This window comes from Anopheles funestus, chromosome 2RL (genome assembly GCF_943734845.2).
Source record: "Anopheles funestus chromosome 2RL, idAnoFuneDA-416_04, whole genome shotgun sequence".
Taxonomy (NCBI): Eukaryota; Metazoa; Arthropoda; class Insecta; order Diptera; family Culicidae; genus Anopheles; species Anopheles funestus.
Genome location: NC_064598.1, coordinates 16629543 through 16649548, shown reverse-complemented (window position 1 = coordinate 16649548; position 20006 = coordinate 16629543). Strand labels below are relative to the sequence as shown.

At 40.9% G+C, this 20006-nt stretch overlaps 1 protein-coding gene across 3 annotated transcripts in view; it reads right to left on the bottom strand.

Moving 5' to 3' along the window:
- LOC125764930 (semaphorin-5A) overlaps positions 1 to 20006 on the bottom strand; it is a 120062-nt gene that overhangs the window by 59833 nt on the left and 40223 nt on the right. For all 3 annotated transcript variants that reach the window (XM_049429661.1, XM_049429660.1, XM_049429662.1), the window contains one exon: positions 15045 to 15144. In XM_049429661.1, coding sequence (XP_049285618.1) covers positions 15045 to 15144 — 100 coding nt within the window. The remainder of the gene's footprint in view (positions 1 to 15044; positions 15145 to 20006) is intronic.

Sequence of the window (20006 nt, the reverse complement as noted above, 5' to 3'; positions counted from 1 at the left end):
TCATCTTGTCACACAAACACGGTGAGCCTATCGCGAGACAAAATTTCCCTCCGCGAGAGGCAATGATTGAACGACACCCAAATACGCTAATTACACGTCTCAGCAAAGGACTGTCAACTTGCGCTCCCATTTTCCCTCCGCGAGACGACGCGCACGGGGAAGGAAAGACGGTACTCGGGCCAGGAAGCAAATCGCGGCAAAAGTCTACCAGAACGAACGGAGCGCATAAAAATGGGAAGAAACTGACCGGCAGGGTAAGATAGCCCTGTAAGTACCCGTTCGACGGATGGGCAATAAATTGAGATGCTTATCGGCGGTAGGTTAATGTCTTTAAGCAACACAATATTGAGGTCAACAGCAAGCGCCAGCAGCGAAACCTTTATGCCGGTTCGCCGGCCGCAACTCGCGATCGTTGGCGATGGTAGAAAAATTATGATGATAGCCCGTTTTCAGCAGGTTCCAATTGTTCCGTAAGGTGACACTACATAAAACCAACCCCTCCCGCTTTTTTGCTTTCTTCCTTCTTTGTACGAGTATTAACCACGCCACACACGAACTGAATTCGCATCAATCGTCGTCAACGGGTTGCGTCATGTTGCGTCATTCCCATCTGCAAACGGAAGATTCACTCATAAGTGCAATGGCATTATGTGAGTACATTAAGTGTTGCGAGATGAGAAAATGGAATATTTCATCCCTTAAATAACGATGAAGATCACAATACACTTAAAAAAAGTACAAATATTAGGACATGCAAATCTCTCTCCCTCCTTTCAACCAAAGCAAAGATCGCGATCGGGTGCAATTTTTTTCCTTCTTCCTTCTCCTCAGTAGGTCAGTGTACAAGTCTTCGAGCAAGTGCACGAACGCTCTCGTAACGGAGGGAAGGCAAAGTGTAGTAGTACCTTGGGAAATGCAATCCGATCGCGGGTAGCCCAGATTGCATCGTGACCACAATGACGAAACTATCAATTTGCTCTAGTTATTGCATGTGCATTGCCTGCCGTTTGGATTCCGCTTCATGAGGTTTCATGCACAACCCGACTGCACCCCGACTGCCTAATGGGCGCCACAGCCTCCATCCGTTGGTCAGTAATAATCACCGAAACCTGCCGATCGTCAGAACAGACACTCTATACTTAGGCAAATGGAAGGAAAGTTAGAAAGTGCATTTTCGTTCGCAACACGCCCATTGTGATGAGTGTGTTTTGCTTTGCCGTTTTTTTTACGCCTTTCCCACCCCGGGTTTTGCGTTGTCGTTGCTTTGTGTACGTGTATGCTATTTCCTATTAACATTAGGATTAGTGCGGGTGAATGGCTATACCCTTAAAGGTTCCTTCAACAACACAACACACCGGATGTGCTCGCCGGTGGAGCATGGTTTCCCTTCTTCTGTTGGTACAATCAGATACAAAATGGGACTTCCTTTTGTTTGCTACCAGGGAAAAGAAAAGGTTAATGTTACTAATATCTCTATCATTTGTAACTCATGTTCCTTTCCTTCTGACTGACCTGTAGCGTAAATAATACACATTTTGTTAGGCGAAAAGGGAGCAAAATTCGATTAACAATTAGGCACAAGTTCACATGCTCTACCCATAATGAAAAAGGATTATGTAAATTCATTAAATTAATGTTGACTTTAAGCAATAAACTATTTAACCTTATGCTGTTCCGTTAACAGTTTTTAAAGTGGTTTTTCCATGGCCATTTCTTTCCTACGGTAGCGTTGAATTAAAAAAAATCCGATAACTTATCACACCCATACTCATTCACACAGACGCACACAGAGCAACTGCTGAAATGTAGCACTTTGAAAAATTTTTAATGCTAATCTTAATACGACAAATTATGATCGTTACCGTGATGAAAGTAATGCTTCCAATAAGGTGGTTTTTGTACTTATCGGTGAAGCTGTCTCATATTTTTTTGGGTGACAAAAGTGTGTTTGTTGTTGTTTTTCAGCTTTCGAAAACGGAATCAAAGTGGCCGGCTACGATTTTCTGCACACGAGCTGGTATAGCACATAAACATAAAATTTTGTTAAAAACACTTAAACTTTTTTTTATAGAAAATCAAACATTTTGAAACAATGGAATTCAATTTTGTGATGACAAAACAAACTGTTTTTCTTTGAAAAGAAAATTCTAATATTTTTTATTTTAACTTAAAAAAGCAAACTTTAGTATAAAAAGGTATGAAGAAACACACACAACACACACTGCATGTTGCCGTTGAAGGAAAGGTGTACAAACCCTAAAATTATGGCGTAGGTTTTAGCTCCGGATTAAATCTGTTGAACATTTCGTACGCACAAAATCCTGCTCTTGGAGCTCCATAATTTATACCCGGCAACGTCGCGTCTGCCTTTTGTGCCTGGGTGAAACATTTCACCATCCCTTCATCCTGTTGGGCACCATCAAAAGCCCTTTGGTTTCCGCAATCGCGCGATCGCTCGGTCGAAAATGCACCGTGTCCCGGAGTGAGATACTGCTTCAATGTATTTCGAGTTCGCGAAAGTACTGTTTAAAGCCGTGCGACACTTCGCATCTTTGCGTTGCGTTGGTTGTAATATAAACGAAAGTGAGAAACAGGAGGGTGGAAATGGGGCAGGAAAAAAGGTTGTGTGCTGTAAAATGCACTTTTCCTCGCAAAACATCTTTGATTTTTGTTTCGCTTTTTTGTGTTGTTTTTTTTTGTTCCCTCTTCTCTCGCTGCGGGGGAAACTTCATATGACGAGTGTAAAATAAATAAAACATAAAACCATCCTTGCAGGGCTGATCGGACGGGGTGGACGGAATAAAAGGTACTAATTTATGGATGTCGATTTCAGCACGAAATACAACGCATAAACGACAGCGCATAAAAGATTGCATTGCAGATGGTTTTGCATCGATACGTGTTTTGTCGTCTAGCAAAAGGCTGGTGCTGATTGGTTTTCGAAATGTCTGGTTTGATGCTGGTGTACGTAAAAAGTGAATCCCTGTACCCTGGGTCGCATTTGGTGAAACATAATGTCAGAATAATTATTCATAATTTTTGGACCATATTTTATTTTGGTACATGTGTGTTCGTTGCTTTTCTCCACCAGCAATCTTTCAAATTAAATCAACTAAAACACTATAATCAACTAACGAGCTGCGATTTCTAACAAGCACAAGATCCTTCCCGAGAGTCAGAAAACAAACACAAGTTCAATGAATATTGCATAAATGAATATGTTTACCCTGAAGGGAGGAAGAAATTGTACGACCCGTGATTATGGGACGACACGAACAAGCGTTCGACACCAACGCTGGGCAGATTGAAAGAGAAATTTATATTGAGCGTTTCTAATCATCGGTTAGAAAAAAAGACAAACAAACTGTGATGAAAACAAAAATTAAAAAAAGCTTTTCTAACGAAACCTTTTTCTTCAAAGATACGCTGTAGTCTCTCACTCGTTTGAGGTTTTCCCTGAAAAAAATGCAACAAAACGTTGTATCTCCTGCCATCTAGAAGATCAAAAAGTCAGTGACTTCTTGTGTCAAATTGTATCTTTTTTTGCCTTTTTTATTTTCATCCCCACCGTGTACAGCAGGCTCGGTTCAAGCACCAACAAAAATCCCCACTGCAACGGTTAATCATAGTGCCCTCAGGGCGTCGAGAGGTTAACAGAAGGGACTCACATCGCAGTTGCTAAAAATGGGTCTCTGTCGGTTGAAAAAAAAACTGTCAGAATATCCAACAGCGAACATAACTGATCCCAACCGCAAGTTGCCATCAAAGGTCTCCCGCTTTTTGAACGCTTCTTTCAGTACTTTTTTGAGAATCAGAACGTTTTTTTTTCCTTTAACTTTGATAGTTTACCCCTTTGAAGAGGGTTGTTTTTATTATCGAAAACATTCAACCTTCTGTAACCGTTCCCTGTGGCGCTGGACGGTCTCCTACCCAGCATATCACACTAAACACGATGATTATTATTATTAAAATCGATATTTCCAGCGTTAAGATTTATATGCATCGTATTTACCTCAACGCTGACATAGTTGCCCTAGATCACTTGCATTCGGTGTGGATGGGTGGATGCATTTGGTAGCTTAAACTGGGAACAAAACGACCGTGTACACTGACAGTCTCATAAGAATCCGAACATCACAGATACATTGCCGCACACACAGAAAAAACTCGTAATACGACTGAATACGCTTCAAACCCCGTACCGGAATCCGATCGGTCAACAAAGATATCCCATCGAGCGATACACTGCTAATTATACACGCTGGAAAATTGGCTTTAATATGTGATAATAGCGTCCATTAAGGGTTAAATTTATTTGCCTGTTTGCTGCTACAGCAGAAGCCGGAACGATAAAGGGCACGATGGTTTTTGTCTGATTTCTGCATCGAGGTGGCCGGATCCTCCGTATGATGTGTCGTATCTGATCGTTCACCAAACACACACACACAGGCCGATGCATTTGGTTGGATTAAAAGATGCGAATTTTGATTATAAGTTAATTATTCGATTTTGTTCTAAACACATCCTACCTAGTGGAAGATTGTTCCAAGAATTATATAAAAGCTAAATCGATTACAATCTTTGTGTTCTGAAAATTATTGGTAGCCTTAATTAAATTATGACTTTAATTAATATTTGATCGATATAAAGCACGTCCTTTTTTTATACAACTTTGTTGCTGTTGGGAAAGATTTTTTTTTGTAAAGAGAGACAGCTGTCAATTTAAATTCCACCATGTTCGTTCAACTTCTGCTAGTTGGCGAATCCACCTACACGAAATGCACCCATTACCACCGGTACCCGTCCATCCCAAATCAACTTTCAGGCCCAACTCATATCAGTGATTTTCCGTACGACCTTGTTCCAGATGTGGGACGAAGATTGCAATGCGGTTAACGATCACCTCGGTACAAAACCGCACAGTCCTTGACGCATGAGGATACAGATGCATTGTGAGCAAAGGTATCGGACTTCTGTATTGAATTATAACAGCTTCCACTCATACATAACCCATCTGGCGGATGGTGCAAATGTTAATCGCAATAAAGCAAAAGATCATCCACACGCACGCAGCTCTTCGTGCGCAACCATGGCGGCGCTTGCTTTGGAAATCGATGCGCTGATCGTGATTAACATTACAGCACCGCAGGGCAGTGTAAGCTTATGCCAAACTATTAATTTACCTTGTCACACTGTATGATGTATTATGTTTAAAATTACCAAACAACCGTACACTGTTTCGTAGAAGAGAAAGAGCTGAAAAACGAGAAAAAAGAAAACTGAAACATTCCACCCATAATCTTTTCTTCTATCATTTCTCCGATGTCCAAATTGAGGAAGACAGAGGTGTGTGTGTTTTGCGAAAAATGTACTTGCGACTGCGGCGGGAACCGTCGCTTCGTCGCTTTTACTTTCGTTGATGTCTTTCGTTGTTCGACAAACAAATCCCGGAACGTTGGCTGTTTTGTGGCAGATTTCACCACTTGCTCAACTATTAGCGATCGTGTAAGGTCGTAAATTATCGCATAAAAACATATGTTCCTAGTTCAACAGGTATTTGTACGCTTGAAGCGATGCTATAAAAGATTCACACGTTTCTTTCGAGTTTGTACTTTCTCTAGCGAAAAAGTTTGTTTAACAAAATTATATAATATTCTAGCAAACTAATTTATCATTCACATTAAATAATTTTTATATGTTATAGTATTTTTTCATTAAGACAAATCAATAAAATCAATTAAAAATACATGTTCGCTTTAATATGACGAAATAAATAAATAAAAGATTGCTCAATTCAATTTAGAAACATATTTCATGTTTCATATCGAAAATCTTACAACTTATGTGCATTCTTTTTTTCTTCCTATCTCTCTCTCTCTCTCTCTCTCTCTTTTGCTGTATTGACAAATCGATCGACTGATATGCTCGCCTTTCCATGCACATTTCCCCGAAGCGTTATCAATGTTGACCGATCGAACACTATCAGTTTTGGGCTATCGAAAACATTAATCAAAACATGGACCGATTGGGCACTATCATTGACTGATAAATTAACACAAATCCTTCCAGATGGCAGTACCAATGCCCTAACCGGAGTTACACGTACAGCCCGGTACAGTTATCTCGATTTCGATTCAACCATCGAAAGTGATTCGTTTCGATTTCGGTCTCAATCGGTTTCCCACCACCATCGGCTGGTAGCAAAAGTGGCTCACAAACAGTCCCGTGGCCGCACAGTTTGCAGGCGTTTACTCCTTGACACGTAAAGCAAATAAGCGATCGAACGTGTGTGCTGCATCAGCAAAAGCCAGTCTGGCAACGGTAGCACTGTGGAGTTTGGTGCCTTCAACATATATGCAACACACTCATACTGCACTGCCACCACTGCAATGAGCCAACTAAAGCCGGGGGAGGCACAAGTAAAGCCACGAGAAAAAAAAAATAGTTAACCCGTAACTGCAACAGTGCGATCTCTTCCCTGCTGTCTGTGCTGGCGGTGTCGATTAAAGAGGATAAAAATCGCTTGCTTAAGTAGCGAAAACGATGAATCAAAAATAAAGGAAAAAAATGAGATGAGGAATATTTATACAAGCTACAAAACAAGGAATAAAAAATCAATCAACAACCACCAACTGGATCAGTGAAGTATTTTGCGATGCACTCGAATGCCATCAAAAGCGAATCTCAGCAACGATATTCAAGGGGCAACAGAAACAGATGGTCGATTTGGTTCTTTTTTAATTTAGTATAATTTAGTATAATTTTTAATTTTAAATACTTTAAATCCTATCCAAAACTCTAACCTAAAACTTTAGATATTCCAGCCAAAAAAGCCTAAATGAAAAAAAATCTTTTATATTGAATAGAGAAAAAAACTTCAATTACATCATTAACATTTTAACTGCACCTTTTAAAGGTTGATATCGCATCTGAAAAAAAACAGCATACTGTAAACCCAAAGCTCATTCACAAAGCTGTCTTCCTTCATCTAATCCTGCTTCTTCTAATCTTCCACTCTTCAAAACGAGACGCCTTTATTCGCCCTATTTACACTGCCTATCAACTGGCTGTTTATGGTTCGCTAAATTATAGGCTTCCTAAATATCAAAATATTAGTCAATTCCGTGTGCTATACCCGTAGGAGTATAAATGTAGCACAACTCACCCTATTACCGGGGGGTTTTATACCATCATTCCCGCCAAAAAAAAGAAACCGCAAAGGGTTTGTACCGACATTCGATTGGTGGCAAAAATGAAACCGAAAGTAGGTCTAAGAGATGTTTCGATTTCTAACAAACGTTTCAACATTTCATGGGTGTATAACGATTGGAGTACAACACCCTGGAGGGTTTCTTCTCTGCGACCGCTGCGCCACAGTGTTCGACACCGGAGTCTGGTGCTAACGAGAATTATATCATCAAAATCTCCAACAACACACTCAACTGCAAATGCGGTACGATTACGTGAACGATAAATGGGTTGCGAACATTTTTTTTTTCATTGCACTGTTCCTAGTAGATCATTTTTCCATGACAATTAAATTGCTGAAATGACATTTTTTGCACCAACTAAAAACATTCATCAATAAGAAAGGTTTTGCACTTCAAATGTTTCCCATAATAAATTGCTCTTAATCATAAAATTGACAATGGTTTGACTCAAAATACCATTTAAAATAAGGCTTATTTTTATCAACAAAATGACCTCGTCACCTCATAAGCACGCAGAAAACGCAGTCGATGATGTAACATAAAGTCTCATCATATTAACGAAGAAAAATTGAACACTTTGCTTAATGGTAGCGATTCGTACGCCGGCCTTAAAAACATTCCCTTGTCCTTCCGCCCTGTTAACCGTAACAGAAACCCAAAACGTAAGCAGGCGCAGACACGGGAGCTGTTAATTATGCGCCAGTAAAATATAGCCGCAGTCAATAACAGTTGTAACGCGAGCAAAATGGGAGGCCGTCCCGATGGGTAAGTGAAAGAGTAAAAACAAAACAAAAAAATAAAGTAATAAACCATATCCATAGCTCATAAAGCTTTCGCAATGGTACAGATTCATTCAGCATAAGCGTACAACTGGAATCTTCGCAAGTACTCAAAGGAAGAATACTGCTTCAGTTCATACCCATCGTTATGATGCTTTTGCTCGTTCTCATTGAGGATCCGAGGTCGAGAAGTGTTGCGTTTTTGTGAACTGCAAATCATCTTAAACCGCTGCTCATATTCATGTCGTTAAGCCACACAGCTAACTACATCCTTGTTTGGGGGAAAATAAAAATAAAGAGAGAGAAAAAACCAACTGAATCAAGCGAAAACCCTGTGAACCTGCTCGTACACTCATTATTTGCAAGTGATTTAGCCACGCTTTAACGAGCCAACAGCTCTGTACGAACAGATCGATTGCTCAGCCACTTTAAACGGTCAGTGAAATCGAACCTTCCGTACAGGGGGTTCATGTTGGTGGATAACTGATAACGATAAGGATACTTCCTCCAAAAACAAAAAGAAGATAAATGTACGGAAAATTTGGTGCATGGAGAGAACAGAGCGATGAGACGGCAAGGATGCACACGGAAGCAACGTGGAAGCCCGTTATGCCATCAACCGTTGGGTGCCCATTATCGGATGGGCAAAGATCGAAACACACCCAGGACATCCCCCGGAACGATCCGTTTTAACTTACGCGAAAGTAATCGGGAAAGGAGGTTTCTGGTTTTTTGGGATATACGGCTTTTGTTAGCGATTTATTGCCCATGGAATGGATGCAATTGGGAATGATTTATTTCTACCAAAAGTAACAGGTTTTTTCCAAGGGAAATTATTTTTTTTTTCTTTTTTTAGTTTTTTTTTATTAAAATAGTCATTCTCAATTTATCGAATCTTAAAATACTTGAATCTTTTTTCTAAATAAAAAAAATTTAAAAAAATCTTAGTTATAGTGTTTGCAATCATAAAATACGAAGTTTACTATAAAATAAATTGCATTTCATTCAATTATTTTTGTCTCTTCCTATTTTATGCATCGATCCTTCCACTCAAGCGCAGTTATTGCGAAAATTTGATAACTTTCCAATCTGTTTCTCATACGATCTCCTTTATCCATTTCATCCATATAGAAATGCGATGATATTACGTATTTAAACCCATAAACAAGCACGACACTAATCTGTGGTTGTGGTGGTTTTTGTGCCCCTCTCCGAGAAGGAATCCCTTTCGTGTAAGCTAAGAAGAACACGCACCACAATGTCTACCCGGTTGTTTGTGGCCTTTCAGCGAAGAACGAAATCTCTCCTCCGCACCTCCTCATCACAAAAGCAACACGATCACGGTAAGTCCGGAATCATGTAACATGCATTTTGGAGATCCTACCTTCAGCAAAATGAGTCTTCGCACGCTCAACTAGCACGAACCAGAAGCACGAAAGAATCGGGGGAAAAAGCCCCAGTAACCACAACTGAGCAGCATGCAATTTGAGAATATCCCGTTCGTTAAACCGCAAAAAAGCAGCGAGCTAAAGGAAAAAAAAGTGTAACTAATTAATTGGGTAAGCCCCAACAGAGAGATGTTGTGCTGCAAAACCATCTTTTTTTCTGGTGAACATGATTGCACTCGAGCCGTGATTCTTGCCACCATTACGATTTGTCCCAAAAAGGAACTAAAGCAACAACAAAAACAAAAACAAAAGCAGTAGTCGTGTTTTGAGAAGTAAGCTTAAAGTTTTAGGTCGCTTAAATGGTCGTAATTTGCTCGTTCGATGCTGATAGGGCAGCACGATAATGCGTGTGGCGTGTTCATTCAAATTACTTCCATAATTAGTTAGGCGTGATAGTGTGATCAGTATTTTTTTTTTACAAGTGTAGAAACATATGTGGCAATGCGATCAAAAAAGAAAGAGAGAAAGAGATGGATAGGGAGAACATTTAAGAAACAAAAATATATGTAAAATAAAAGTTAAGAATAACTCAACTCGAAATTAGTAAATAAAAATCATGTTACCAAAATGACATTTCATACAATTCATGCTGAATGGATTATATTAAAAAAATATAACCAATTCATCCAACAAACGTCAACCGTCGGATAGAACGGATCGACTCAGCGCTATGTTTGACAGCCTAACGGTAATAGTGTCGAGTACTCACAACCTCCCCCCGATGACGGCAGGCATTTCTCAATGATCCTTCGACGACACTCGCGCGATACATTCGACGATCATTCATCAAAACCGTCTCGGGGTTTCGATTCCTACACTCTTTTGATAAATGATGCGATAATCTCATCCACTCAACGCGCCCTATCATAACACTCGCCATGCAGACAAGCTGGAAAAGGGTTTCGCCTCATGAGTGGAAGGAAGAGAGAAAAAAAACAGCAACACATTCTATGCAAACGAAGAATGTTCTTCCCGTGATTTCTTCCTTCCCAAGTGTTCCCACATCCCAAAGCACCCGTTCGATCCATTTGGTGCGGAGGTCAGGGCTGTATCCAATTAAAAACTCATCGCAATCATCGCCTACCCTATCCCTGGGCTGGACGTCAATACCGACGGTTACGATCAGCGATTACTAATGAGATTCAAACGATTCATTGTCATTCTGTGGTTCTGGAAAGGGGAAAAAACCAAAGATCTTAAGTTCGTTACGGACGTCGAGTGGAGTTGGATTTCTTTTTCGGCTTCAAGGTTTTTTTTCTATCCTTTCCTTCAAGTGTTTCCTCAACAAGCCGAGCAGAACAATCTTCACTTTGGCGGTCATCTTCTTCTAATTACTAGATGACAAGTGCGAACCGCCATCGCAGACGCAGAGACGATCTTTGCGACCGGTGCGGTGTGTCCAGAGTTTTCAAATCCGGTTGACCTAATCCTGTCTGTCTGGGTGGACTGCTCAGCTGCCATCAACAACTTCTACAAAATAAGCCGATACCGTGCCGAAACAGATCAAACGACATCGAGAGCATTCAAATCGCCAACGCGTCCGGATCTGTGCCCAGCCCAAGCGCTTCTTGTACACAGAAACAAACGCGAACATTTGTTGCCAATCACCATCGCGAATATCGCGAGGATTTCTCCGGCGACGGATCGACGGTTCATCCAAAGATGTCTGGGACGGGATCGGTTGATATGACAAGTGTGTCAGTTGGGAATCGTCGTGCCGATGAAACGAATTAGGCGAAAGCATTCATTCACTGACAGCCTGGTACTATATTTGATGTTTTATTTAATGGATAGCATAGAATAACTTTTTTCTTGTTGGAACTCAATCCCTGCAATAAGCTTTTAGTGCTTGAATTGGAAAGAAATTTTCCAATTCCCAGTCCTTTCTAAAAGTCCTATTTTATTAGCAAACCTATTGATATCTGATACCAGTCACTTTAAACATATCTCTTGATGAGACTTGGGAACTGGGAAAAGTTTTTCGCCATACTTCCTTTTAAAAAAAACCTCCCTCATCACCATTCAATAGACGCGAAAATGAGAGTCCAATACAAAAAAAACCCTTCCACATCATTGGTCGATAGCATTGACAGTATTATTTTTAATGAAGTAAAAACAGCTCCATAATCCGGCATGCAGGATACGGATAAAAGCGTGTCCATCTAAGGAGATACCACTTGTTCCCTTGCGGTATCTACCCAACACCACCCACATTAGGCGGAGGGGGAGGATGGTTTCAGCGGCCGAGCGACGTTTGATATAAAATATCTTTCCAACCTCCCCGCCCTGTGACCGTTTTGACGGAGGACAAATCAAAATCGGAGAGAAAGTTTTTCCCTAGCGCCCTGTCAAATGCGATAAGTTACCGATACGATCAGCAAATGCGCATACACGGCACAAATCGAAAGGACCGTTTTCGCGGGTTTCCTCTCTTACTCTTCCGTTTGTTGTTGTGCCCGTAGCAATCCGGAATGATCAACCGTCACCAGTTTTGTCACTAAACCTTGACAGTGGAAAAGAACTTTGGCATCAAAACCGAAATGATTGAGCGACGGATTTGCTGCGCTCATTAAGCTGACATTGAATAGAACCGGAGCGCTTGATGCAAATTTGGTCGTTCGACGTGTTTATGTTATCGGTAACTTTCTTGCGTTTGGAATGTGTTTAACCCCCATTGGAGGTAATTAGGAAAGTGGAGATTGTGATTGAAAACCGGCGCACGTATCGAATTACATGCAAATTAACTGTTTTTTTTTCTCTTCTCTCTTTAGCAAGACTTATCTAAATTACCCTTATTTACATCGTGGAAAAAAGTCTTAACCACTTTCATCTGCTTCATGGATGTTTTTGGAAATAAATGTACTTTGAAATAAAAAAAATCCTCACCTTATATTTTAAATACGCTCAGCTACCCTTTTTTATGGAAAGAGAGGAGAAAATACCAATACCACCGTCATGGCGTGCAACCTGCTGCAAACTCATAAATACAACTCGTTTATTGTGACAATTATTTCAGCATTTAATAATGAGTTAAGTGCTTGTTCGGAGCGGTAAATAATTCTCACTAAGCCATCGTCTGGATTTTCCATGTTGGATCATTCCACTTCCACTTCCTTCACGTGCCTGTTCTGACACACGAAAGGCGAAAGTTGACCATGAACATTCGTTTCAAAGAAAGACATTGGAAATACACTGGAAATATAAAGCCGTACCGAGCATACGAACACGCAATGTCCGTAAAAACGCACGCCAAACCAGACGCAACCTGAGTCGATTCTTTCACTATTTGCAAGTTACAGGTTTTTAATGTTGTTTTTTTGTCCTTGAACAAATTTAAAGAAGAATGGCATGAGGTACCCCGACACAAGGGGTGAACTTCATATGTTTATCACATCTTTTAAGCCATTTTTTCTTTGAAGTGGCGAACTTCAATAAAGGAAGGCAATCAGTTTGCTTGAAGCTGCAAAAGGATTCATTTGTGATAACAATATCCAGAAAACAAACAGTTTAGTAATATAGTTTCAAAGTCGTAAAAGCAACACTTCTCTTTATTTCAGCTACTTCGGCATGTTTCAACTACATTCAACCAAACGCTGTTCTTACAATGTTCACTTAATGACATGTAATTGTCAGTATACTGAGCTATCTCTTACACCTATTTAAATCACAAATGAGAAAACCAAAACCATAACCAATCGTTAACAATCGTCCAAGTGCAATTGCTTGGATGCTTTTTCTCTCTCTCTCCAAATTTTCCACCAGCAGCAGGAGCAAGCAAGAACTGGTTTAGCAGCAAAACTGCATCCAGCAAGTGGCAACAAATGTGCCTTCTTTCCATTTTTGTAAATTAGTTCCTTCATTATCACCTACCTCTCGCCGGCTGGAACAATCTCGTGAAACATCATACCCAAGATTGTTCTTTTTCCGAAATTGTTTCCTTTTGCCTTTTTTGCTGTCCTCTTGCATACGATGCATTGAGTTACGGTGCCAATTATGCGATACCAATTTGGCAAACGGCAGGTACAAGTGCATCCCGAAAGAAAGTGCATCTCCCTCACATGGACACATTCCGGAAAATATGTGAGACTTGAATATTGCCGAGCCAAGATAATGGCATTTTTTGTGATATGGTAATACAGGGTTTCTGGATTAAATTTATTATAAAACTTTCATGAAAGAATGAAAAATATTTTCAAAAATTTTGGTGACTATACTATTCAGAAATGCATCTTGTAAAATTCAGACATTTTTTTTCTTTAATCAACATCACCAAGTTATTGAACATCATTAAAGGAAGAATTCCCCCGGCAAAGAAATCACCTAAAAACCACATAAACAAGCGACACGCTCACACACTTTTAATCAAGCTTGTTTCAAGCATCATTAAAAGTCGCACTCCGCACTGTCGAACGTTCGATCAGCGAGAATTTCTACCAACCCAAAAACCCACCATCCCATCTGGTGGGCGATCATCCTTCTCCAAACCGCTCGAAGGATTGACGCCATCGCGATGCAACATTCATCCGTTTGTTCATTTCATTTTACTCCTCCCACGACCACGTTGGCGGTGTCCGGGGCGATAAGTGCCCCCAGGCCATCCGAACAAAACGAAGAAGTGCTGGGAAAGATCATTGTTCGGCATCGATAATTATGACCGGAAGGTGAAATGAAAGTAATCATACGCGGCTCACCGGTCCGGTGCCGAACCCTTCGATCCACCTTCGTAACCCGTGGGTCCCGCCGGGGATCCTGATGTGATCATCCTCCAGTTCCGAGTTCGCAGGTGAGACCTTTTTCGGCCACAACAGACACTCGACACCATCGCCAAAAGTGACCGCGCAGATGACGGTTCGATGGACCTTTTACTTTCCACACCATATTCCAGCCGAAGCGTGGCTGCAATGGTTTGTGCGGAAACCCGTCGCAGTCGTTACAATACCTAGCCCCAAGGAAGTGACGTTCGTTGAAATCGATCCCTGCAATGACCATTAGACGGGTCGGGATAGCAACAGGGAGATATGGGGACTTTGAATCTCGTAACATGCAGCAACAGTTGGATGGATGGAAAACAACATCCACATACAAGAGAGAGAGAAGAAATAACGATCTTTACTGCAGCAGATGGAACGATGCTAACACAAAAACGAAAACGGCATAACTCTGCCAGTAGCCAACGGCCTGCAACGGTTCGATGGTGGAGAAAGCAGCTGCTGCCATTGCAAAACGGAAAGCGATTTTTAGTTGTCGTTTTTTTGTTGTTGTCCAGGACTTACTTCCCGACTGGTCATTATGATATTTTCATCGTTCATTAAACGATCATGATCGCGAAACCGTGTTACGGCTATCATTGGGAAGGAGGTTGGTCTACCATGAGTGTCCGAGAGACCGTAAGCAGTGATTTTATAAGACGCAGCAGCTGCGAGCAAAAAGTACAACAAAGAAATCTGTTCCTCGCCTCAATCGATATGGATCGTTCGACATTTTTCTTTCCGATCCGATCCGTTTATATCTTCATTTCCTGTACCAACAACTGTCATTTCTAGTTCTTTTAATTGATGCTAATTTACGTGTACATTTTACTGCTTGTGTCATGGATATCAACTTACCTTGCTCCAACGATAATTTGATCACCGGCTACATCGACCAACATTCGGGAATATGAAGTCACATTAGGATCCATAAACCGATTCGCAGTCAAAAGCAGATCTGAAAAGGGAGAAATTCAAAATTTGAGTAAAAATAATCGATTGAAAAAGAAACGGAAATTTATGTTAATGAATTCAATAAGACACATTCAGCAATGCAAGCATTTCAGCAATTTTTGTACGAAAAACTTTAATTAATAACTCTTTCTCTCTCACACACCCTTTGTCTCTCTCTTTTTCTTCTTGGCTTAATGACCTTTAAGGTCATGTCGGCCATTTCTGGCTTATTAGACTTAAGTTTTACCATGTAGCCGGGTAATCAGTCCTTGGTATAGGGGAACGCTCCGGATGGGATTTGATACCTGGTCATGTCGTGTAGAACATAACAGATCCATCAAAGAGCCGCCTCTAATTATTAACTATTATCTTTAATTTAAATTGCCATTTATAAATAGGTTTGTCAACAATTCCTGAATAAATTCGCCAACTTCATTAATAAGACAATTGAAAAATCAACCACTTCGCTAAAATTTGATAACATATTTATTATTTTATATTGAGTTCTTAAACTATTATTTAATAGTTCTATGCATGCTTCATCATGGAAATATTATTTAAAAAAAACTTTGATTTAAAATTTTCCTAGTCCACGATACCTCCGTAATATTAAATGATAAATTACTATTAAAAATACTGACTTGGGTGGATTAATGACACTTTGTTTTTTGTTTGTTTTTTTTTTTTGCAAACATGAATTCATTTTGGATAATACTCTTTTAACACATTCATTCACCAATGAAAACAAGCTTCCATTAAAAGATGATGACAAACTGTACTCATCACGCGTCGGACGACTATCGTACGTCAACGCCCGGTTGCGATCCAATATCCGGACCTGTCATCGCCTTTTAGGGCTAGTGTTCACTTAAGTCACGCCGAGCCGAGGCGTGAAGGAAAACAAAACCACACAAAGAAATAATTCCTTTCAGCACTCCTGCACAACTGCACATTAAGCGAAATAATACAAGCAAAAAACACATCGTTTTGCCGATTTGCTAATGGCATCAGTAAATGTGCAGTTTGTCCGCCCAACCGCCGAATCCGAAACATCGGCAGCGACGAATTGTTTGCTGAAGATATTGTCAAAGACCTTTTAGCGTGCATCGCCGTAATATGCCTTGCACAACGTCGTGAACTGTATTGCTATTGCAATAACCATAAAGATAATGCAATGCATTGTTTTTTTTTTGTTTCTTACTTTCCTTTTGTTTTTACAAATACGGATTCGCCATCAGAACTTTTTCTTCAAAGCGATAAATGACGACGCTGCTACAAAGGTTTATTAAGTAAATCAAAAGCAAAGAACTTTAATAGAACGTATGTATGTGCGGAAAGGGGTTTTTCCTTCTGATAAATAGAAAAGCAAACACTCTTTCATAATAACCGCCTTTTTCAAAACTGCTTAATTAAAATATCACAATAAAACAATACACCCAAAGAACCACATCGTGCAAAGCAAGAATCTTGGGCTAATTTAAATGCGATAAAACAGCTCGAACTCGGCAAACCATTCCACAAATATGCAACCAATAATCATCAATAACTTCCCGCACCCGACTGGCTGCCGTATTACTGCCTATTCTTCTCAAGTCGCTGCTATATCTTTTGCCTTCATTTTACCGATACGAATGACACACCGCCACCGCGTTCTACTGCTTCACTTTAATGTTCGTATTGCAGCCAATCGTTTCATCAAGATTGCCTCATAATCATAAACAACGTTCGACCATTAGATCATTTGTTTGTACATTGAAGACTAATTATTTGTGCATGGAATAAACGACAGCCCTTACGAACCAATGTTGTGAAGGAGGGAGTTGCAGGAATTAGAGTACGAGAGGCGGACAACAACCCTTCACCCTTGAACGATGGGAGAGGTAAAGGTTTTTCAATTCTGCAGTAGCAGCAAAAACTGCTTCAAAAAACCCCATTCCTCGAAGTCGAATGTCGAACGAATTCGAGTGTGGAAGTTCAGTCGGGGGAAAAACGGTGTAAAGTAGAGCCAATCGACAAGTTCCACCCGGTAAGCGGAACTCAAGCAGAACAGTTGTAAATGCAGTGGAGAAAAAATGAAGAAATCGCTCTACCAAACGGTAAGACTCTCCTATTCCAGCATCTATCCATTCGCGGGAAGTGTCTCTTAGAAATCGATTCGTACAGTGCATTGTGTCTCGCGCAAACCTGAGGGTTGCATAAGATTTTATCAATTTATTTAAATTGTGCTCCAACCAATCCGTCCGACTTGGCAAAGTCGTTCACATGCAAAAAAAAATCCCCCCAAAGTTGTTCCGTGCGACACTCCGAGAGAACAATGGAATCGAAGGGTCGCCGCGATTGTGACCGTGTGCAGGCTCTGGCATAAACTTCCTTTTCGTTTTATTGTGCAGAAAAAAAGGGTTCTTTCAACCGGGGTTTTGTACGAGAAAGGTAGCACACACAGAAAAAAATAGCACACGTTAGCATAATGTACTGCTGGGGCTGGAGTACGGACCAGTTGGATGACAATGCAGCACACATGTAGGATGCTGTGAAGAGGGTGAGTTACGGCACACAAAAAAAACAGAAACCAGCGGGACTGACGACATGATCGTGCTGCTTGTGGTATACGGGTTCTAAGCAGTTTGTGAATTATGCTTGCGAAACTTTTCGTTCCTCCCTTTTTGGTGCACGAAAGTGTCGTGGAGTAGAGTGTATTTGTGCGTCGACGAATTATGACCGAGGAGGTTCGATCGCATGGGTGAAGTTTCTTACCAATAAGATCCTTTTTTTTGAGTCAAGTTGTTAGAAAAAAAATCAATTATATTAATATATTTTAGAAAATAAAATTTCATCTTGATAATGAAAAAAAATATCATACACTCTTCGACAATTTATTTATTTATTTATTTATTTATTTATTCGTCAAATTGTCTGCCGCATGGGTTTAACAATGGTTCTTACAAGCTAGGGGAGTAGGAAGAAAGGGATATGGAAGACAAGATTTAATGAACCAGAAGTAAGCGACTCTATCTTTCGAATAAAGTCAAAGCATTGCTCAACACCCCAACAGCACTCACGCTTCCCTGGGCATCCTATTGCAGCGGTAATTTATGATACACCCTGTGCAGGATATTTTAATTACGCCTGTAATTCATACACTCGTTTAATGTACCACATATCGCATTCATTGCAATGCGACATAACGTCGCTCTTGCTCAACGCCATCAAACCCGACCACGCGCAATTGTAAGCAACTTCTTGTGATCTTTACGCGATGATACGAACATTAACACACACACACAAAACGACACGCGACAACCTCGATCATAGGATGGTGCATAAAAAACGCAAGCATGAACACTTAACAGAAACATTGAAAAAGTGAATGTGGCATACTGTTCCGCATGTTGTGATGAGATGCAAGCAAATGGTGCGGTATGGATCTATGCCGTGGATGGTTTTCTAATTGAATGTTGCAACAGAATTATTACCCACGCGAAGGATTTTAATTGCATTCGCTTTAGAATATTAAATATTGTTACATTTCTCCTTCGTTATTGTACGATCAATAACGATTTCCTTAATGGCTTTGTTTCTTCTTTCCACTTTTATTTATTGAGAGTTACCAAAGGTAAATGGTACGCGATACAGCATCGAAACATGATCTGTAGATCACGCATTAAGCACGATAACACGATTCCCCGCAGTTATCAAGTACTTTAATCAAAACCACCATTAAAGCATGTAGGAAGGTGATCCACTTCGAGCCACTTGCCATTTGGTTGGCTGGCCAAACCACCAACAACATGACAACTACCGGTCTTGGGCATTGGAGGTCGCTTTCAAATGTCTTCGTCGTTCCGTTCCGTTTGACCGCAACACACTATCTATTTTCGAGTTTCAAACCTTCACACACACACACACACACACTATCCAACTATCGGTACGGATTGGCAAACTTACATCAAATGCATTTGGTGACCAACCACAGAGTAGCCTGAGGAAATAGTAGGAATAGACGTATGGGGTTTTGGGGTAAAACGCTTCCAATTAACACCCGTTCGGAGGAGTTTGTTATCGCGCGATTAGGTCTTTTGGAGGTGCCAGGAACAAACCCAAGCACTTCGAGCATCCTGATGCAGAGCCGTGGTGACAAGTGTCCAACCTCCGTTGTTGACCTTACAAGGTATGCGTTTCTTTCCGCGTGGAATTGTTCCTTCTCCCTCAGCAGAAAGTATGATCAATTTTCGCAGACCGTTTTTCCCCCTTTTTCTCTTCCCAAATGGAACGCTTGTGGTGGTGGGCCACTAGCAACAGAAGACAACCACTTGAAAGAAGAGTCTGTTCGGTGTTGTTTTGCTAAACGGGATGAAGTGGCATTGCTTAAGCGTTGTGCCGTAAATAAGCACCTCCCGATGATGGAGCTCGCTGCGGTATGGACATCCATACCGAAAGGAAAACCCGGGACAGGTTCTACCGCTCCGAGTGTTTTTCCGCCTTACATCTCTCCCTCCCTCCGCGGCGCTGCTCAGAAGCATCTGTCAGGAAACGGGTCTCTTCGACCCTGTAAGATGAAACTTAGAAGTAGCTCGTCCAATCTCCTCCAAACTACCGACAATTGCCGCCATCTTCTAGGTTTCAGGCACGACACATTCGGGCAAGTTGCTCTAGCTCCTTCGGCGTGCGAGAAGCGAAAGACGGCCGTACCAAACCCGCAAAACCCAGACAGACAGCCAGACGCAGTGGTTGTCACCGTCCGTGACCAAGATGACCGTAAAAGGAACGCTTCGTTGCACTGCCCCGGTGAGCCTGTCGCGCAACGCATCGACACCGTAAGACCGAAAGCAACAGCGGGATCAAGAAGAAATGTTAACTGCATCCAGC